This window comes from Rhizopus delemar, genomic scaffold, assembly GCF_000149305.1.
Source record: "Rhizopus delemar RA 99-880 supercont3.1 genomic scaffold, whole genome shotgun sequence".
Classification (NCBI taxonomy): domain Eukaryota; kingdom Fungi; phylum Mucoromycota; class Mucoromycetes; order Mucorales; family Rhizopodaceae; genus Rhizopus; species Rhizopus delemar.
In genome coordinates, this window is record NW_027137827.1 from 1,467,847 (window position 1) to 1,489,858 (window position 22,012).

Here is a 22,012-nt window from a genome sequence, read left to right on the forward strand (position 1 = left end):
GAGGAATTAGCTAGTGAAGTATCTGGCAAAGTAAAAGAGAAACGTTCGATCCAATACAATTCTCATGTACATGAATTTTAAAAAAGGTTTTCAAATTGGTGAACAAGAGCTGTTAAAAGAAGAAACCCTAGAAAACAAACTTAGCGATAAGTTGTCTAACCCTTATACAATTTCTCAAATTGTCAAAAATAATATTTATCTTTTGGAAGGTCCTAATCGGGTACGTTTCTGTAAGGCTGTAAATGGCGGTTCTTTGGAAACTTTCATAGAATCCAAGTATACGGCCTCAGGTGTAGCTACGGCGAAGACTAATGAATACTTTAAAGCATGGGAAAATTCAAGAAAAGATAGATTCCCTGCTCTCTCAAGATGGGTTTAAGGCGAGTTTAATGGAGGATGTTGATATGATACTGACCATTTGCGGAGTAAACTCGTCTTGACCTCGCAGCGCGTGATGATCATGTGAAATCGATTAACATACTTCTGGATGATGAATTCTTTAGTATAGAAAGAATATTATATGATAGTAAAAGAGGTAATAAGAAATGAAAAGGAAAAAGAAAATTATTTTATAGGAAAAGGGATGTGGCGCTGTAGCAGTTCAAAAGTAGGTTTCGATGGCTATAACGCCAAGCAATCCAGTTGGCTAGATTAATTTTTCCTTATTTGGATATTTTCTGGCCTTTTGGGTGCCTTCATCTCTCGTCAAGCAACATCCCGTATATTGTTTTGTTATCACCATCATTTGTATTAGTAACCGAATGTTTATTTATTGTATGTCTTATTTTTGTTAATCTTTTTATCTTTATTTTTTAATAATTTAATGTATTCAATTGACATCTGAAAAGACATAAATAATTGTCAATTGTAAAGCTAATAAACAATATTGGTTTTTTGATTCATTTTTGGATTCAATTTCATTCGAGTTTTTACTTTAAAGCTTCATCTTTTATTTTTTTATTTTTTCACTCCTTATTACAGAAATATTTCTCCTCTCCAAGGGATTATTTTTGTATTTACAAGCAACCTTTACCTTAACAACCATCTTTGGACTCTATCTTCTAGTACTGATTGAACGAAGTAGGTTTTTTCAATCAGTCTTAGTTCTCGTTGCAATTGAAGTGAATTAATAAAATTTGCATTGGTTATTCCAGTTGGTATTTCTTGCCTTTGCTATGGTTATCATCTTCATCAAAAAGAGTATCTTCTCCCTTGGTATATTCTTATCTTTCAAAATGATTAAATTGTGTGTCAAAATATTTCATTTTTCTCGAAAAAAAGTGATGAGTTTTAGTTTTATAACGAAGGTTGTGATAGAAGAGTAACTGCTTTTAGTTGACATTGATAAATATAAGTCTTAATACAAGATCATAAATAAAATAAAATACAAATTTATTTAAATAGAGTTATACAATCAATCCCATTTAATCATACCCTTTTAGAATTTGCATTGTATTAATGATGGTTCTTTGATAAGAAGAAGTAACAACTAAAATAACAAGGTCTTTTCCTATTGTCAGAAATCCAATCCAATGTCAGGAATGTTTCTAATCTTTCACGTAATTGAAATAACGCGTAAAATAACATTATTCAAATCAGTGAGGAATTCCCATAATAAAAAGATAATCTATGACAGACATACAAAAGAATATATAAAAAGCTTTCATAATCATAATTATAGATGACACTTGATAAAGCACCTGAATATTAGAAGAACGCTTACAATAGAAGATACCAAGCTACTCACTCAATAAGATGTAAATACCTGCCTTCAATTAGGATAATTTTTACTTAAACTGAAATAAAGGTCAGTCTCAATAAGTTCTTAAACTGTCTCTTGATCTTTGTTGCTATTCCTTAATTATTTTTACTATTATATAACAGTTAGCTACTGACTTCTTACTGTTTTTATATTATAACTACCAAGTATCATGCTTTACATTCCTTTATCCAATTCAACCAGGACTACGTCTCCAATCTCCATCCATTCTCACTTTTCACCAGCGTTTCAATCTCACTTCTTTGGTCTTTAACATCATTTAATGTACATCACAATCTGTCAGCAATGTTTCATCCATCAAGCACTATAAAACACTACTACCTCCTCCAACAACTAGTCCTCCTCATCCTCTTTCACCAAAACAATGGAAGAATTTCTGATATCTCTATATTCCGCTCCCTTCTCGCACCATCTGGTTCCATCTTCTTCACAAGAAAATGCCTTGTCAAGAAATCCTAAAGAATTCATTCCTAGTCACCATGCGTCACCTAATTGCACCATTTGTTCTAAACCCCATCCTCCAACTTCCAATACTATCGCTCATTTCATTTGTCCATGTCCGCCAAAGTACACTATGTGGCTTCTCATTCTTACCGCCTATGTCAATCCTTCTTTACAGTATGTCCTTCACATTCTCCTTTCCGATAGACCTTGCACATCCAGCTCAAATCTTTGTGATCCTTCGTTACCTCTCATCCCACTTTCCTTTGAACAAATGTATGGATACACTCTTCAAGGCATTTGGCAAGTCCACTGGTCTTCAATCTTTCAAGTCACTTCTTTCTTTCCAATCGCTATCATCAGTACGATCATTAACTACTTCACTCATTTACATGAACAGCTTCAATGACTTAATGACGCCTACTGATTTACTCATATATTTTCCTTAATCCACTTCCTTTTAATACTCTGTATTTTCTCTTTTAAAGCCTTTTCTTTGGTTTTTTATTTTCTTTTCTTTCAAGCGTCTTACAACAATCAAATTCGCTATAATACTTATTAGCACATATTTCACACGAGAGAACGTAAGCTTTGCTTTTTATGCATATATTATCAAGCTCACAATTTCAATAAAGTACTGTTCTATCAACAAGAAAATTTGTTTTATTTCTGATTTACTTCAGTATCTAGCCTTCTTTCTTCCTCATATTGGTATCTAAGAGAATAGACTATAACATCAAGCAAATCCCTCCATTAATTTGCAATTTATATATGCAACTTTCTTTATTCCTTATATTCTTCTTTACTTTGTAAAATTTGACATACAATGTTAACAGTGTCCGTTGTTGTATGGCATATGAATAAACACCTTATACAAAAAAAAATGTCATTTAAAAGATTAAATAAAACTGGAATTAATTTCCTTGTACAAAAGCACCATTACCGTAGTAAATAATCTTTTTATTAAGTTCGGCTATCATTTCAAAATAAAAAAATCCAATTGATGATGGATGACAACTTGTAGCCTCTGTGGTACTGGGATTGGCCCAAATTCAATTTCAGATGAAGGACAGGAATGCAAACATGAACTATTTTCCAATTGAAACTTGGTTCAGAAACTGGGATATAAAGTAATCGGTATGAATCAGGCTTGGAAATACATATGTAATTATGTTTTTAATTTAAATCGTATAACCATAGGCTTTTTAGATGAAAGATAAAAATGAGAAATGATTGTTTCATGGGGAAAAATGCGCGCTTATTCAAGAAAAGATGATAATACCCAGTACCTCCTTTGTAGAATAACTGAAATTACTTACATTCTAATTTTTTTAAATTTTTACTAATGAAATACCATGCTTAACGAATGAAAGTACACCTCACTTCTTCTGATCAACATGCATAGTGAAACGTGAAAAGTATCGCTGTTCCATTTATACGCTACTTTTTTATTTATCCAAGTAGAAAAGGCCCTTTTTTTTGCTTTCTAATTTAATGAATCAGGCGAATTTATTTTACATTTTTATGTCAAAATCATTTTCATATTTTCATAGTACATGAGCATTGGATTTTCTCCACTTTTAGTTGTTGTACTTTCAATATCACCATATCGTTCACAGAACTCGCGATGTGTCAATACTTTCACTGATTTATCGTTGCCAGCACTTGATCCACGGCAGACCAAAAGATACATGTCCCTTAATAATTCAAAATTTGTAGGGAAGAAGATATCAAACCAGCCTGGTTGAACCATATAAGTGGAGCAAGGAACCATGGTGCCTCTATAACGGGTCTGGACAACAGGAGCGTCTACGCCTTCAACTGAATCAGGCAGGGAAGAGAAATCAGAAAGTAAAAGTCTGTGCTTGGGGAAATAAGTTTTTAGGGTCTCTAATAGCATAAATAACTTAGTAGGAATAAATTCAGCAGATGTCATATTAGGAGCTAAAGGTAATGATTTTAAAAACTTTAGCCAAAGCTGGTTGGAGAGAATAGGTGATCGATATCTGGTCTGGCTTCTTAACGATAGATATTTGCTAATCAATGAGTCGTTTCCAACTGGTTCGTATAATTCACTATAATCACCTTTTGCATCTGTACTGACTAATGCCTGGTAAGGTGTTAAGGTATTGAGGTCGTATCGAATCAAATCATGAGCAAAATTATCCTAAATTTATATTTTATTAGTTCAATGTATTTGTATGTTATAGTTTGCTCTCAAAGTTTTTTATAAAAAACACTTACAATAACTTCCATGCCTAAAAAGAAGCATTGATCAGGCACATGAATTTTCCAATCAAAGATGCTCTGGTTGACAATCTTTACACATTTATGTCGATCTTTGAGGTCTCTTGTGTCTTGTCGTAGAGTTTGTCTTTCAGCTAATTGACCAGAGATTTCAATGATATTATATTGCGTTCTTTGATAGACAGCAGGTTCATTTTGCTGGATATAGTCCAATATGTTCATCATCAAGGTACCATTACCTGCACCCATTTCATAGATAATCAAGTCCTTATGAGGAAAGAGGTTTAATTTATATTCTGATACCAAGTATTTTGCAACAGCGTAACCATACCAAGGCTATAAATAGTAAAGTAATAAACAAAATAGCCTTTTTTTTTTTCTTTTTCTTTTTCTTTTTTTCACCTTAAAAAGCTCTGTAGGTGTATGCCATACTTGTCTTGCAACTTCATCTACCTCATCCGCTTCACTTTCCATATCTCTATATAATTGACCCAAAATGTTCATAAATTCTAAATGATCGCGCATTGAATTAAAATCGAAATCGGTCTCTGGTGAAAAAATAACAGCCTGTTTTGAAAAATAACCGTAGTTTGGATTATAAAGAGAATCGTCAATGAAGTCGCGCACAAGCATCCGGGCGCGTTTAGGTGGGGAGGTGTATTTGGCTGTATCATAAGCTGTCAAACGAGGATAGTACTGCCGAGCTCTATCTTCTTCAATTTCTTCTTGACTAGGTGAAAGAAATGGGGCAAAGACACCTTTATAAGTCGTATCGGTATGTTTCCAGCGAATAGTGGCAGAAAATGGCTCTACTCTTTTGACATGCTTAGTCAGATGAGTACATGTTTGGGCTTTTGCTAGTAATTTCTGCGTCACTCTCAACATGGGAGGAAGTTTTTCACTTGCAAAAAAAAAAAAATTAGAAAAACAGAAAAAAGAACAGCGGGGTCAGCAGCCTTGAAAACTGTCACAGGTTGCTGGATGAAATCACACGATGATGAATACAACTGTTTGCTTTTTTTTTTCCTCAGATGTTAGCTATTAAAGCTTTATAAAGTAAATTTATTGACATATCTACTATCTGTAATATTGAATATTTTTCTATCCGTAAATTTTTCCTCTACATAATCATGGCCAGAAAGAGAAGAGTACAGTTAAAAGCAAGCAAATATCCCAAGTGTGTGTATCACCTATTCAACCAAAACACCATCATAACAGCCCAGATAGAAGCTGCCACATATGTTGAGATATAAATAAAAATTGCAGAGTCTAATTTATTAATGTTTTGTATAGTCATCACGCATTTATGATAGTGTTCTATCTATCTAGTATGATGACTAAAGCCTCTTTATTGATTCAGAATTCATAAATCCTCACATGCATTTTACCTTTGCCGACAGCTGAGACATACTATGTATATGCTTCCTGAATTTTTGCAGCAGCTAATCTAAGAACAGCTATAAGTAGTCAGTCGAATCTAGATCCAGATTTTGAGCTGATCAGAAGCCAAAGTCTTGGATTTTACTTTTTTTTCTCTTTCTATCCCATGCTTCAAAGGATAGTATAAAAGGCTGTCTAAATAGCCAGATAAAATCCATCAACGCTGTCTTTTTTGTGAATGCTAAGGTAATCATCAAACTGCTAAAGAAATTATGATAGTTATTCAAAAAGCTAGCTGAATCCACGAGCAGGCTAAACATTTGTACTATGGACAGCAAATTTAACATATCCTTTCTGCTGACCAACACAAGATCGCACCGAGAGAAGGATTGATCTCTATTTAGAGGACTGAGAACCTTGATAAGGATAATAAGGATAGTAGGGTGTGTGACTTTACCGCTATTTTAATTCATGATCTTTTAAATTGCAGCTTATTCAACGGACACCAAGTCCAATCCTTTTTTTTTCCACTCTTTTTATGCTTAAAGGCAATCCAGCTTTCCCATGGAACAACGTAAGCAAATCATGAACAATTAGAAAAAAAAAAAAAAAACTTTCTTACATTTTCTTGTTTTCTTTTTATTTCCAACTTTTTGCTTATCTTTTAGAAATACAAAAGTAAAGAAAAGTCCTTCACTTCTACTCTTCTTTACGTTCTTCTTCATCCGTACTGACATGTAAACTTTGTTAGATCTTTTTGGAAACGTCGAAGCTTAAAATTACCAGGAAGGTATATATGAATAAAGCAGAATGAGTTTTTTTGCTTGCTCAGCTAAAAAAAGAGAGAGGGAAAAAGAAGAATGAATTGAAAAGATTAAAAATACATTTAGTGTTAGCATTGTTCCTAATATACCTAGCAATGGCCAAGATAACAAAAAACTGGTTATGAATGGAGCCAAATACACGTACAACAGTTTATTGATAGCAAAGCAAAATACGCCAGCAAATATGTATGTTCAACAACAGCAGCAACAAAACATATTAAACCAATCCAACCACCAAGAGAAAGGCGAACAAAAGACGATTACAAAGAAAGATCATTCGAGGAATACATCAAAATCCTTCAATGCATTCTTACAAGACACAAATGATGAATGGAGTGATGATATCCAGAATGTTGCTTCACTGGGTACCAGTAAAGTGGTTCCACAAGAAACAGAAACAGTATCCATACCAGATAGTACGAAAAAGAAAAAGAAGAAGCCTACAAATCCAAACGGTATCAAAGAATATGTTCAAGACTTATTGTTAGGTTAAAAAAAAATAAGGAGAAGATGTATATCCAAAAATGCTTATAAAACAAATAGATCCTACATTTTTATTAAAATGGTTAGATGTTGAGGAAACAAAGGATCCAGCAAGAGCAAAAAAGTTCAAGGATGTTTTATCAGTATCAAATGTTGACCTGGGTATTTATTAAAAAAAAAAAAGAGTAGATAAAGGAAACATGCTTAAGTATCTTTTTTTGGGGAGGAGTAGCTGCATTAAGATCTCTGAGTTGGAGTGGAATACCTGAAGAGCTGAGAATGATAGCATGGCAGCTTCTATTAGGCTACTTGCCTTGTAACTCAGCAAGAAGAGAGGCAACGTTGGCAAGAAAACGAAAAGAGTATTTGGACAGCGTGGCGGTCACTTACTCAAGAGGAACGGCAGGACTAGACCAAGCCTTGTGGCACCAAATCCATATCGATATACCCAGAACGAATCCCGGCATTCCTCTTTACCAAAATGAAGCAACACAGTTGGTAAGATTATTCATTTCTCTCTTTTTTAGAATCTTCTTAACACAAAAAAAAGTGTTTAGAAAGAATACTATATCAATGGGCTATCCGACATCCAGCAAGTGGTTATGTACAAGGGATTAATGACTTGGTAACACCAATATTTGAAGTATTTTTGTCTGCATATATTGATGAAGATCCCGAACAATACAACCTCAGTAAATTAGAAAAGGAAATATTGTCTGTTATTGAAGCAGATAGCTTTTGGTGCCTATCCAAACTATTGGATGGCATACAAGATAATTATACATTTGCTCAACCTGGTATTCAAAGACAAATATTGACATTAAAGGAACTAGTTTCACGCATAGATGGTAAAAAAAGAAAGAAAAAAAAAAAAAAGGAGAAAATTGATCCGAAAAAAAAGGAGTGAAGCAAGTTTAAATAACACTTTTTTAACAGCTCGATTAACTCAGCATTTACAAAATGAAGGGATAGAATTTATTCAATTCGCTTTCCGTTGGATGAATTGTTTATTGATGCGAGAGTTGCCTTTACGTAGCACGATACGTATGTGGGATACTTATTTGGCTGAAGGGTCATCTGAAGGATTTTCTGAATTTCACGTCTATGTGTGCGCAGCTTTTTTAGTTAAATGGTCTAATCAATTACAAAAGTTAGATTTTCAAGGCATCATGATTTTTCTTCAACAGTTACCTACTCAAGGGTGGCAAAAAAGAGATGTCGAGTTGTTATTATCTGAAGCCTACATGTGGAAGACATTATTTCACAATGCCCCGAACCATTTAAAATAATAGTAACAATAATATAAATAATAATAGCAAAATTGTGTAAATAAAAAAAAATAAAAAAGATTTCTATCGAAAAATGCACAACGTTTTCCAAGGGGTCTCCTTTTCGAAGGAAAAAAGCAGTAATTTTACACAGCCTTGATGGTGACACTAAAAGGGTTCAATTTAGCCCCTGATGTATAGAAAATCAATTGTTTTATTTAACTCTATAATGAAAATTGCTACCACTTGCTATTGTAAACATAAATATATAAATAAACGATTGTCATGAATAAAAATATAAAAGGAAAAAGCATACATCAATAATACAGAAAAGAGGAAATATAATACAGTTATATCCAATGAAGAATAAAGTACAATGAAAGGAAGTGAGATATTGTAGTTGTTGCATAAATAAAAAAAAAATTCCTTGAAAATGAGTGTGAAAGTGTGATCACCATAAACATGTTTTTTGTGTGAGGGAGAATATATAGAAAAAAGGAGTGATGAATACTGTTTGTCTTTTGTTTAACCAAAAGTACTGACAATGTTAGCCAGATGTAAAAGACTTGAAAGGGATTTTTCAGACGGTTTTGAATCCCAATGGGCTGGTTGTGGAAGTGTAAACTTGTTTGGTTCTACAGTTTGACGTTGATGATGATGAGGGTATTGTGGGTAAGGAGCGGGTGGATATGAATGGAAAGATGCGGTGGGAGGTGGGAGGATATGGTTGAACTGAGGAGATGAATAAGGCGATGAGATGAAAGATGAAGAAGTGGCTGAAGAACAAGTAGAAGAAGTTGATAAAGCTCTTCTAGGACGAACGATAGGTCTGTCTTGATTGGTATCAAACATGGGGTAAGGCAAACTGGGCATAGTAGTCGATCTACGAGGTCTTGTCGTTGGTCTCATTGAGTTTTCTTGAGAGTGACAATAAACAGATGTCTTTTGAACGGCTTTTTTTAACTGTTGTTGTTGGCGACGTGCCTTTTGGGAAAGATGGGTACGATAATGTTGCATCATGTTATCTTGGCGAGAAAATCGACTAGGGCAACCAGGGTGAAGACAATGAAAGTTCTTTTCTCCTGTATGGATCCTATTGTGACGTGCAAGGTGGCCACTATATTAAATGTTAATTGATTGGTTACCAATCAATATAATTTTCATTACCTGGTAGTGAAGCTTTTATTACATCCAGGCTCAGTACAATGATATTTTCTTTTGGAAGTAATAGTAGTAGGGCTTAAAGAAGGCATCAATGAGTGAATTTTGAACGTAGTCGAAGAATGTGGTATTGTTGCATTTTCATTCAAAAGGCTAACATGTCTGCCTGAGGCGTCTTTGATCGACAAAACTGAATCGTTGTTACACATAACTTAATAATAAAAGAGAATATGAAAAAAAAAGGGAAAAAGTTGAAAAAATAGTGGTGTATTTATATCATTTCATAATTGTTTAAATTCCAAGGGATAAAAAAAAAAGAAAGAGTGAGTGAGCGCACTGATTTAAAACAACGTGGATCGTGGCCCTACTCCTTTCTCCCCCTGCACATCCCTTTTTTCCCTGAGCAACTTCGCCCTGCATTGCCAAAACAGAAATAGTGAACAACGTGCTGGTCAACGTGGAAAAAGCCAGACTTATCCATGTTTTCTTACAAAACTTTAATCTATTTACTTCTCCTTTATAATTAAAAATTTATGTCTGATGAAGGAATATCACAGGTTACTTTCCTTTTTAGATGAGTTTTGCTGATGTAGAAAGAAAGATGTGTTCAACAATAAAGTACAGAAAGGAAAGATCTATGTTTATTTATTTATTGGTTTTATATGAAATGAGATCGCATACTAACCGAAAATATATCAGATTTGCCACAATAAAAATAGACGAAGCAATAAGATTGCATCAAATCACTTGCCAAATTAAATATTCTTATTGATTCAATGCTATTGCAGGTAAAACTACAATTGTTTCGATGGAAATCTCCCAAGGGTTTATGGACTATGCATTGCTTATCTTCTTTCTTTAATTGATTGAAAATAAAATCAACGATTAAGATCTTCATCCCCATTTATCAAGTAGAAAGAACTCGTTAAATTCACTATTCTATTAGTTTATCAAGGCAAGTCTAAAGAAGTTAGATATCACAATACCTAAAAAAGACATTCAATTTAAAATTTTGTGAACCCAATATGTATTAAGTTATATTGAAAGGATTATGTTTTATAATCTAATGGAGCTTCAATAAAAAACTATTCAGAATTGTCATCGAAACATACTTTCTTTTTCTATCATCCATAAAAAGGAGGATAATTCAATAGAGCAGAAGCTACGTAATTTAATTTTATATCTGATTATCTCTCTTTCTACACATATTTGCTTTACTCCTTTAAAATTGCCACGTTTTATACAAAAAAAATGTTTCTCCTTGAATAAATTTACAGTTGATAGCAGTAACACAAGCGGCGACTTCTAAGGGTCATATTCATATAATGACGCACAAACCATTGTTCCAATATCAGGGACTCGCGAGCCTCATACACGTTTCATTTCACAATCTAGGCCAATAATTAGAACCGAGGATAATGACAATTACGCCCTTGTGGCTTCAATAAAATCTATTAAAGCAAAAGCATCATATTTTTTATTTGGAGACCTTTTCTGATATTCATCAACTTTAATATCAGATACCAATTAGATCTATAATAAAGCACGCCAAGTACTCTGTGCTGGGAATTGAAATAAAGGATGGTTACACTCTATTGAAAAGTTACGCCATCTTTTTGTACATTTTTTTTGTATTCCCTTTCCCCCTTATTTTTGTAATTCAGTTTGTGACAATAAAGAAAATAAATGAAACATTTAAATCGTTTACGCTTTTTTCATAAATTATTTGCACACTCTTAGAAAAAACTGTATACTTTTTTGTTTCAAATCCGCACACTTTTCAAATACAGTTAATGCAACGCCAAAGGGCGGTTTTTTTTTTTTTTTTTTTTTTTTTTGTAAATAAATAGTTTATTTTTATTTATAAGATATAATTTAATAGGAGCCACACGTCTGAGAGTGGTGTGAACCAAGAGAAATAGAGTTTAAGCGATGGAACATGCTAAACAAGGTCGAATCTGCCCCTTTTGAGGGTGGCAAACTGCGACATAGCACGAGTGACCAACTGTTTCTCAATAAAAGGAAAGTTGTCAATAACAAATCTCCAATGGGCACGCAGCAGCTGAGGGCCCAGCGATCAGTATTGTCAACAAAAGGAAACCTCTGAAAAGGCCAGAGGATTGAGCATACATCATCTGGAGTGAAAGTGAGGTGTGGACTAAAGAAGTTGAAAGCATCTATCCATACTTTCCATTTCCTGGGACAGCGCACAAAGAGGTGTTGTAAGTCTTAAGTATTAGTAGAGCAAAATTTACATTGTGAAAAGGTCAAAATGTTGTCAAATCTTGAGAGAACTGATTGGCTATAGAGTTTACGGTGGAATAGACAATACCATAAAGACCGGCTTTCAGGCGAAACAGGCATTTTCCAAAAAAAATGGCCACTTTGAAGTTGGTATTGGTGACATTACCGATGATGGTAGAGATCGCTGTATTAGAGACAACCAAAATGGTTTAGATTTGTAATTGATCCATTGGAGCTGTGAACAGAAGGCATCGATGAACGCTGAATCATCTGCTTCTCTCAACGGCTCATTTTGATTCAATATATGAGGCCAGACAAGCTGATTTAACTTGATGATACGATTATGAACATCTCGGCTTAACTTGGAAACCAGAAGAGGGGAGGAAGGCTGATCAGATGACAATAAAGAACGTATACATCCAAAATGATGGCCATACCTAAAAAAATTGAGACACCCTGAGTTTTTTGTGTCGTGATCGAGTGATCCAATAATCAGTAGGAATCATAGCGAATATAGCGGACAGGGGCAAGCGGAGAAGGATGGCAGGAGTTTAATTTGCCTGTTGTGTATCTGCATATCCGAAAGAGTCAACCGCCCCATATATGTTTTGCATAAAGTTATTGGCGTGAGCGGCAGGACGTAATCGCAAAAGAGGGAAAAAGAGAACCAGTCTTGTTCTAGTATTTCTTGAATGGAAACCACTTATATGATCTAGCAATACAGGTTGACTACAAGACTGAGAGTAGTTGTCTTCCAGGACTTGACGAATCCAGCATATTTGTAGGTTGTGTCGCTGAAATTGTGGATCCAAAAGACTTAACCCACCTACTTTTGAAAGAAGAACTCACGTGTGAAGAGGATGCATTGCTCGAGTAAGTAATATAAATAAAAATACGTCTTGCCCATTTTAATGATAAATGTATGCAGATTGAGCCTTTCCGGAATTTACAACTTTCTGAATCCATATATGAAGAAAGTGTACCAAGAGAAGTTGAATAGATCACCGCCCTCCACAATAATAATTACAACCACTGCCACAAATTCCGTTGCTGAAGTCATGACAGGCGTTCGTAATTTGCTCGACAGCGAGAAAGATATGAATGATATACCGTATAAAGTGCAGTTGGAAAAAACCAGACTTGTCAAAGAGAATTTGAGACACAGTGACATGTACAAGGCACTAGCAATTCTGGAGAAAGTGCAAGTAAAACAATATACGGAAACCTTGAACATTCTATTGACAACTGCTAACTATCATTAACAGAATTGAAGAAACGCAGCTGTGGAACGAAGCGGGCAACGAGCAGGAGATGACCTTCTACCGACGCTTCGCTAGCCATCTGGACATACTGCTAATTAAAACTGACCTGAATATGATCGAGTATGTACATAGAACCAAAGTTGATATTTCTCTAATCATATCTCTCTTATTTTTCTCAGTGGAGAAACTGGCTGCTCTAGCAGCAAAATTGCAATTGAAACTAACAAACAATTGTTCCACGTCGAAGATTCATCAGCAACGTATGTTGTAGAACAGTAACTGATTGTAGTTGACATTAATAAATATAAGTCTTAATACAAGATCATGATTAAAATAAAATATAAGTTTATTTAAATAGGATCATACAATCAATTCCAATTAAACATATTCTTTTAGAACATATATTGTGTTCATGAGAGTTCCTTGATAAGAAGAATTATCAACTAAAATAATAAAATCCAGTCCAATGTCAGGAATATTGCTCATCTTTCACATAATTGAAATAACGCGTAAAATAACGTTATTCAAATCAGTGAGGAATTCCCAGAATAAAAGATAATCTACGACAGACATACAAAAGAATATATAAAAAGCTTTCATAATCATAATTATAGATGACACTTGCTAAAGTACCTGAAGATTAGAAAAACGATTACAATAGAAGATATCAAGCCACTCACTCAATAAGATATAAATACCTGACTTCAATTAGAATAAATTTACTTCAACTTAAACTGAAATAAAGATCAGTCTCAAAAAGTACTCAGACTGTTTCTCGGTCTTTGTTTCTACCTTTTCCTTTTTTACTTAGATTATTATACAACAACGTATGCACGCAAAATAGATTTGATACTGAGATATAATGATCGCAAGAACGTAAATTTATGTAGTAATGAGTGGAAGAGATCGAAGGTGACTTCAGAGTTGAAATTAAAGCAGCAGTCAAAAAATTTGCGCATAAATGCTTCTATCATGAATAGCTTGCATGCATTTGGTACCTCTCCCTCATCTCTTTTAGCAATTGATATGATAGGTGATGCTATTGTGATTAGCCGTAGCGGGAAATTATTGACAAAATCATATCCTATAGGTTTACACGGCTATATCTACCTACTGACAAAAGTGGATGACTACTTCGTTGCAATCCCCATTCAATCCTTGTAATACCAAGACGTTTTGCAGACATTGCTTGTATTGAAAATACTCTCCTAGCTCTTTTCAGACTCAAAGTAAATCTCTTTTTCTTTTACAAGTGCACGGCCGCGTTGAATTGACATCAACATTTGATAGCATTTTTACACATCATTGATTCCTGCACTAGGAAAGAGAATTGCTACAAATGAGATGTACGGTGATATTGGAAGCGTTTGCGAGATGGATGTCGCTGTCTCTGATAGTACTCATATCAGTCAAACTTTTATATTTTTTAAGTCTAAAAAAAGAAAGCATGATGCCTCCGAGTCTGAAGAGGACAACTAGAAACTTCCTCACATGAATATTTTCTTGTTACATTATTATTATTTTTTTTCATCAACAAATTAATATCATAGTATACCCTTTGCAGTTAATAATTATCCTAGAAATTTCATTTATGTATAGCTGGAATGTGGTGAATTGACGTGAAATCCTGAGATAAAGGTTGATTTGATCTATCATAGTCCAGTTAACGCAATACCAAAGGGCGAACATTTATAACTCAATGGACGCTTTTTTTTTTTTTTTGTGCAGCATGACAATTATACTCTTGTTTATTGCAACTATTATGCTTTTCCAAATCTATTGTCAGATAATCCAGAACTATTTCTTCTCTAGTTATAATCATTGGTTTTATGGAACGTACAGTGTATTAAAAAAAAGACACGATTTGTAGTAAATATCCAGTTAAAAAGATTATGATTAAATGCAGCCCGACTGAGATATTTGCTATTCGTGAAGGCTTTATGAATTAATTAATTTGCTGCTATACCATTAGAATTACGTAGAAAGCATAGGAAAATCACATAAAGCTAAGTATCAAATTTGTTAATCGTATAATAAGAAACATACAAGCACATGCTACAACCAGGGATAGTTAAAGTGCTATGATTTTGTTGTCAACCTTGGTTCTTTCAAAAAATGAATTCCAGCAAAAAGTTTTTTCTCTTTTTAAACTATGATTATAAACAAAAGGTTATTATGGACTTACTTTTGGTAAAAGATGCGTCTTTGTCACCAACTATATTGAATCGCACCATACCCAGTTAAAGTTGCATTATTTTGGTCGCATTAAAAATACTCATATGGATAGAATGCTCTGTGCTCTTTTATAAGTTATTTTGTTGACTATTAATAAGATATTATATGTGTTTAATTTGTTGCAAAAATGAAAGAAAAGAAAAAACAAAAGAAAGAGCAGGTAATATTGATACCAATACATCAATTTATATGGTCACTAAAAACATAAATCATGTAAATTGTTTGATTTTTTATGGAAGCATAATTTAAGTATTCTTTGAAGGAGTCTTTTAGATATGCATCCTGCTCTGACTTTACTCTCAACCATACTTGCAAGAATAGCAATGTTTCTGGTTGCTTATATCCTTGATCAAGTCGGATTATACGAGTATACCTTGTTTCAAGATTGAAAATATCCTTCTTACACTATTAGAAAAGTTGATTCTCTAATAAACTTGATGAAAAAGAAGAAGTAACCAATTTAGCTGATAATAACAGTCTGGAGTCTCAAGAAGCTTATAGAAACATTGCCTCCAAATTATCAAGCAAGTTTTTTTTTTTTTTTAAAAAAAAAAAAAAAAAAAAAAAAAAAAACGAGAGAGCACGAGAATCCTGAGATGCTAAGTGGCAGAAAGTGTAAGTAGAATACATATGATAATGCCGTCATATCCAACTCGGTCCTTGATAGACAAAATTAAATAATGTTTTCGGAAGTTCTATAGTTTATTTTTTCACCAGTTATTCAAAATTGGGAGTATTTTTAAACTAAAAATGATACAATTTTTTTTTAAGAGTACAAATAATTTATGAGAAATCTGTAAATAATTCAAATTATGGAACAAAAACATGAACTGACTTTTTTTTTATCTTTTTAAAATAGACATGCACCTGTTTAATAGAACACTTGTAGACTGCATACATGGTTTGATGTTACACAATTTGCCACGCATGCAAAAAAGCATAATTTCAATTTTCACGTCAATGCAGCTTGCCGTCACTTGCTAAAGTGTACTTTAAGGATCATTTAGCCCTGAATCAGGTTGTGTTTGACATTGACTGTGAATATCCCAATATAGCAAAGTTTTATAAATTGTTTTAATAATAGACTTTTTATCAATGAAATAACCAAAATTATACACTATGCTTCAGAATTTGGTTCCATCTTTTTATTTATTCTAGAATCAAATCTATTGGTTGCTCTAATAATATATTTAATCTTTTCTAAAAATGCTAAAATCATGTCATTACTCTTTTCAGCGCATTTAATACAGACTGAATAAATGTATAGAACAGTGAAATCAGAATAACCTGAACTCAGATTAAAGTTGGGCTTATTAAGCTAAAGCGAAGAAGATACTTGGCTAAATAAAGCCATCGAAGATGTCTCTCTGAAATAACATATAACTCTTCATTTCATCATATATTCATATCGAATGCCCTTGAATACGAAATATTACAGTCAATATAGCCCTTCAATCGTTATTATGCTTCGTATAATTGTGATTTCATTATAAAATGCATAGTTTACCTGATGATTCGAATAGTATCCCTGTGGTTCGGTTGTAGATAAATGTACTTTCTTGTATGATAAAAAGCTCTTTCCCTTGGAAACTGTTGATTTCTTCTATCTATGTAGAGGAAAAAAAAAAAAAAAAAAAAAAAGCTAAAGACGGGGTTAAAACAGAATATGTGGATTTCCTTTGAGTTTATATATGTATATAAATATATATATATATTGCTTTCCTTGCTATACAATCGATTAGAAAGCGAATGATCTCTTTAAGTAGGCCATTATTTTATATGCAAATAGGAATACTCTGGTCATCGACAATGACCTGCGTACATTCTAGATACACTTTCTTATAGAGAACTATTGCACCTTTTTTTTAAGTAATGATTTACACAAGCTCTCTGGTTTTTAATTGCAGCTATACTTCAAATGATCAAGCTTTGATATATTTCAGTTTGCTTTTTCTTTAGTAAAAAGCCGACCATCAAAAAAGCACAATCCAACAGTAATTTTTATCGCAAGTTTTCGATAATAAGTCAAATCGAACCTTGAACTCTTTTTAACTAAGTATCAATACACAGATATATCAGAATGGTCGCTTTGGATGTGCAAAGCACAGTATTCATTCATACTATTCATCATGTGCTATTTTCAAAACATTTTCTTGTTTAAAAGCTATATCGTATTTATTGCATTTATGAATAATTTGTGTTTGTGTATGATGAAAGTATCATTACGATTGTTGTCAGAAACCATGTTAGTTTTATCAGTTTGTCTAAATTACTTTTGAATAATTATAACTTTTAAACATGAAAGATGAATGAAGAATGAAATCAATAAACTCGTATATAAAAGGACTTTATTAATATTACCAAATAACAAATAGATTACAATAAAAAGGGTTTTTATTATGTTAAAAGATCTTTTTGATTCATAAATATATTTCTTGCGTATTTTGGAAATGCTGGTTTAGTAGATTGATCTGGTACTGGTGGAGGTGGTATCAAATCTTTATTAGGCTTATTATTGATTGGTATATGTATTGATTCTACGGTTGATTGAAATGAATCATCATCAAATGGGCTATAGATATCTGGAGGAGTAATCGAATGGAATGGGTTATAATTATTGTTACTGGCCTTTGTTGGTTGCGATAATTCCTGTTTCCTTAAAGAAGGTGATTGGTATACAAATTTCTGTGTGAGTAATAATGACTTTCCCGTATTATTTAATTCATGCAGTGAAAGTGATGACTTTGAAGAATGAAGTTGTTCTTGTAGGCCCAAAGGTTGCATATATCTTGTTGCATTACTCGCAGATTTTGAACGGGAATGCGTATGTTCGTTTTTATGTACCGTAGGCTGTGATAGTAGTGGAGGCGCGCTTGGGGCTGGTGACCATAATCCGTCATTATTTGTTGCCGAGTAAAAGTAGGTTGGTTGGTTTTTGGGTTCACAGGGCGCAATATAAGAATGTCGATTGGGCGGTGGTGTTTGTAGCTGCTGTGACTCAGTACCCCACCAAGGCTGTTTTTCTAGTGGTTCTTTTTCGTTTCGAGTTGAACCAGATTTGATTAATGCTTCAATAGCATTAGTATTAAAATGTGGTACAGGTGCTTCAATTCAAATGCATTTTAGTTTTTATATTTCCTTTTCTTTATCCTTTATTCCTTACCTCCTAAATAGACTAATGCTTTACTAATCTTTCGACCGTTTTGAGCATGTGCTATTAATCTCAACATGGCAAAGAATTGCAACTGATTGAGTCCATCTCCAGCTGTTTCAAATAAAGCCAAGATCTATATGTGTATACACTTTAATAACAAGAAACGAACAAAGTTTTTATTATTAATATTTTTTACTTGCTCAAGTTTATTATCTTCCAAAGTACAACCACTCAAAAACTTCAAGACAGCTTGATTACTTATTTTGCCATGTCCAAAAGGATCAAGATCTTTCCACCAAGCTTGATAAGAAGGTCTTTCAATTTCAGATAAATCAAAAAGTTCAATGGCTGGTGATGCATTAGGTTGTTCTGAAGTAATCTCAATTAAGGAAGGACGAGCAGCAACTGAAGAGTGTCTTTTTATAAACTGGTATGGTCTTCTCTCCTCAACTGTTTTTTGTGAGCGCTGAAATACATTTTTTATTTTGTTCATTGTGTCTGTATACGATGAAGATGGCTGTGTTTCTTGTTTTACGAATAAATTAAAAAAAAAAAAAGTAACTTTATGCCAAAAAAAAGCAAATGAAAAATTTGATGTGTGTCCAATAAATTTGAATTTATGAAAATAAATCATCCTGTCTCCTTTTCATACAATGGCACCCAAGGTTGCTCTTTTTTGTGTTACGTTGCTGCTTGGACACATGTTTATGGCGAATGATTTTTTCTGTTGTTTATATTATTGATGCAGTAACAAAAGCCCAATGCTTACACACTCAAATAGATACTATTTAATATAAAAAAATTAACTGTATTAAGTATCAAAAGCCTTGATCCTCTCTAGAGAGAGAAGGAGAGAAAACAGAGTCTATACAGCAATGTTTCGCTGTTTGATCTTCATAAAAGGCCTCTGATCTTTTTTTTGTCCGCAGTGCACTGAGTTAGTAATCGTCATCATGCTTCTGCAGTATTGACATCCCGCTGAAGCACTCTACAGTTTTTTTTTGTAAGGAGCAGTACGACTAAATTTTTTAAAAAAAAACTTAGATGAGCTCAGGATATCTTTAATATACCTTAATCGCCATATATCAAATCAAAAAGAAATGAAAAGGACTCGAAAAATCATCCTTTGGGATCAAAGACAAAAAAAAGTAAGAGGAAGGTGCATGAGTAAGAAGTGAAAATCCTGTCATAGACATCAGTATGAGTTCTGTAGTAACCAATCCAAGAGCCATTTTTCGGGAAAGAGTGGAGGTGAGGGGGACAGTTTTTGATGATGAAGGTGATCGAGCTCAAAAAGAATCAGGCATATGGTGGGCCAGCGGAAAAGCCAAGAGGAAACAGACTGAAAGGAATGTGGTTTGCTAGTAGCTAGTAAGTTCAAAAGGAACGACAAAGGATCTCCAATAGTAGTCGGCATTTGTAACCTTGGATGCGCGTTGGGACATTTTATAGCATGTTTCTTGAAAAGAGAGCGGTCAGGATGCTTGGGACAAGGTTTTGGTTGGCCACTAGGCAGACAATCAAGTCTCCAATGGACACATCTGCTGCGTTCAGAGTAGGACATTGGAAGTCAAAGTATAGGATCCAAGGACAAGGAAGGACAACAAAGAGAGAGCAGCTTAGAATGAGGATCTGATTGTCTTTATAAAAGGTCGCCTTGCAGGAACCCGTTTGACGGATTTAAAGGAACGAGCATAGAGGGCGTCACCTAACCGTGAACAACGCTGTCATAATACTGTTTTCGAAAATTTGTACCATTGGAGTCGACCAAAATGATGCTTAATGTGGGGTAGCAGATGATAAGGAGCACTATAGTGCTTTCCAAATAAATGAAATGTAGAACTCCTGAAATAAGAAAAATAAAGGAATGACCTTTTTGTAACCTATCTTATTACAGCATAAAAATAATAATGACAATAGATGTTCATATGAAAGGCATCTCTCACTTGAAAATTCCAATAATTCTGAGGAGCATATATATATGAGATTTATACCAGCTTGTTGTCAACCATTCGTGGAACAACTGATGATGAAGCAGATAACGAGAAAAATACAACTTAAAAGAACAAAAAAAAAAAAAAATCAAAATACAAGTTTTTTCAAAAAGCATTGCAAGTCATACTGCAACAGATACTAAGTTCAAAAAAGCAGTATCTTACAGATCATACACTGACAAGCAAATTGCCGATTTTATCTCTTTGACAACTGAGATGATTCCCGTAAAGGATGACACATCAAGAACAAGTCTTACACTTTCTGTTGGATATCGCTTTCGAAAGATGTAGAATGAAAATCAAAAGATTCCTGAGAAGAAGAAAAGAAATCATGCCAAAAAGAATGTGTTGAAAGTGGAGCGTACATTGTTGTGAAGCTTGCCGACAATTTTGCACTCAAGGGTTTAAAACAAATGAAAAAATTTGATTGAAAAGTATCCAAGCATTTCTATTTCCAAAACAGAAACTTATTGCCTCATTTAAGAGTTCTTCACTTTAGATTTAAAGAAACTAGAAAAACTTACTGAATATCTTGATTCAGATAAAGTTTTCTTAACAAGTCAATCACAACTAGTCCATAAGAGCATGAGCTTTACGATGAAATCCTCAATTATAGCAAATGTAGCAAAAAGGGATATAAAAATCCAAGCCTCAAAGAGTTCGAGTATCATAACAAGACCATAGATGAAGCGATGGTAGAAAAGCTGAGAGATGGCTTTGATCGACATACAAGGGAAGCTTACTTGTCATCTGTTATAAGGCCACAGTACAAAGATATTTTAATTGAGCATGTCCTCAGGTTATCTGACTTTATTAGAAACGTAATACTTAGACCACAATTATTTGCTAGCTTTTTCTTGGTGAACAATAAAGAATTAGCTAATCACAACTATATGTTCAACAGCAATTTTTGATACTCAGTTTCTCAGCTTATTATGGGAGTGTGTGTGATCGGTTCCAACTTTCTGAACAGTCCAGCTGTGTTTGCTTTTGATGAATTCAAGGCTGGATTTCCCTAAATTATTTTTAGCCGAAAGGATTATTCATGCAAAGGTTATAATGTTGTTTTGTCAGCTGAATGTGCTGTAATAACTACAGCTTATTTAAACATCGTTGCTGAAAACTTTGAAAAAAGGATGCTGTATTTTTTTTTAAGGAGGCAAAGCTCAAGTTTATTGATGTGACGATGTAATCAAGTCACGATAATTGTTTTTGGGTTTTCCATGTTAAAAGTATATGCAATAATATATAAATATAATTTTTTTCTTTTGTTTTCTTTTCTTTTGTTGTTGTTGGTTTGGTTGAGGTGTGAATGGGTACGAAAAGTTGTCAATGGTGATCTAGACTAATTCAATGAGAAAAGAGGTAAGGCATGGTGAGCGCAACCTTGAAGAAAGAGTTCCTCTCGGTAAGCCTGTCGGATGAGCTTGTGGGCGCTTTGAATGACAATAGACGGAGCAAAAGGTTAATTATTGAAAATCAGCTGCCAGGTAGCACGCCATACAGCCAGTAATGTATATCCAACCACTATAGCTGGAG

General features: G+C 33.7%; 7 protein-coding genes across 7 annotated transcripts; 4 read left to right on the top strand and 3 right to left on the bottom strand.

Annotated features, from left to right (window-relative positions):
- Positions 1-2,144: 2,144 nt before the first annotated feature.
- RO3G_00586 (uncharacterized protein) lies at positions 2,145-2,630 on the top strand (the record flags this gene model as incomplete). The annotated part of the gene is made up of 1 exon (XM_067655177.1): positions 2,145-2,630. The coding sequence occupies one exon, from the start codon at positions 2,145-2,147 to the stop codon at positions 2,628-2,630; it is 486 nt and encodes a 161-aa protein (XP_067511278.1).
- A 1,113-nt stretch (positions 2,631-3,743) lies between these two features.
- RO3G_00587 (uncharacterized protein) lies at positions 3,744-5,353 on the bottom strand (the record flags this gene model as incomplete). The annotated part of the gene is made up of 4 exons (XM_067655178.1): positions 3,744-4,165; positions 4,322-4,388; positions 4,466-4,804; positions 4,922-5,353. 4 exons carry the CDS (start codon positions 5,351-5,353, stop codon positions 3,744-3,746), a joined length of 1,260 nt encoding a protein of 419 aa, XP_067511279.1.
- A 1,059-nt stretch (positions 5,354-6,412) lies between these two features.
- On the top strand, positions 6,413-8,444 carry RO3G_00588 (uncharacterized protein; the record flags this gene model as incomplete). Its single annotated transcript, XM_067655179.1, has 8 exons — positions 6,413-6,422; positions 6,517-6,526; positions 6,600-6,638; positions 6,739-7,160; positions 7,243-7,317; positions 7,460-7,653; positions 7,706-8,003; positions 8,092-8,444. 8 exons carry the CDS (start codon positions 6,413-6,415, stop codon positions 8,442-8,444), a joined length of 1,401 nt encoding a protein of 466 aa, XP_067511280.1.
- Positions 8,445-8,948: 504 nt separating this feature from the next.
- RO3G_00589 (uncharacterized protein) lies at positions 8,949-9,676 on the bottom strand (the record flags this gene model as incomplete). Its single annotated transcript, XM_067655180.1, has 2 exons — positions 8,949-9,540; positions 9,591-9,676. 2 exons carry the CDS (start codon positions 9,674-9,676, stop codon positions 8,949-8,951), a joined length of 678 nt encoding a protein of 225 aa, XP_067511281.1.
- A 2,284-nt stretch (positions 9,677-11,960) lies between these two features.
- RO3G_00590 (uncharacterized protein) lies at positions 11,961-13,361 on the top strand (the record flags this gene model as incomplete). Its single annotated transcript, XM_067655181.1, has 4 exons — positions 11,961-12,035; positions 12,553-12,701; positions 12,757-13,033; positions 13,275-13,361. The coding sequence occupies 4 exons, from the start codon at positions 11,961-11,963 to the stop codon at positions 13,359-13,361; spliced, it is 588 nt and encodes a 195-aa protein (XP_067511282.1).
- Positions 13,362-13,952: 591 nt separating this feature from the next.
- RO3G_00591 (uncharacterized protein) lies at positions 13,953-14,569 on the top strand (the record flags this gene model as incomplete). Its single annotated transcript, XM_067655182.1, has 3 exons — positions 13,953-13,966; positions 14,262-14,319; positions 14,381-14,569. The coding sequence occupies 3 exons, from the start codon at positions 13,953-13,955 to the stop codon at positions 14,567-14,569; spliced, it is 261 nt and encodes an 86-aa protein (XP_067511283.1).
- Positions 14,570-18,477: 3,908 nt separating this feature from the next.
- On the bottom strand, positions 18,478-18,972 carry RO3G_00592 (uncharacterized protein; the record flags this gene model as incomplete). Its single annotated transcript, XM_067655183.1, has 2 exons — positions 18,478-18,612; positions 18,676-18,972. The coding sequence occupies 2 exons, from the start codon at positions 18,970-18,972 to the stop codon at positions 18,478-18,480; spliced, it is 432 nt and encodes a 143-aa protein (XP_067511284.1).
- Positions 18,973-22,012: the final 3,040 nt, after the last annotated feature.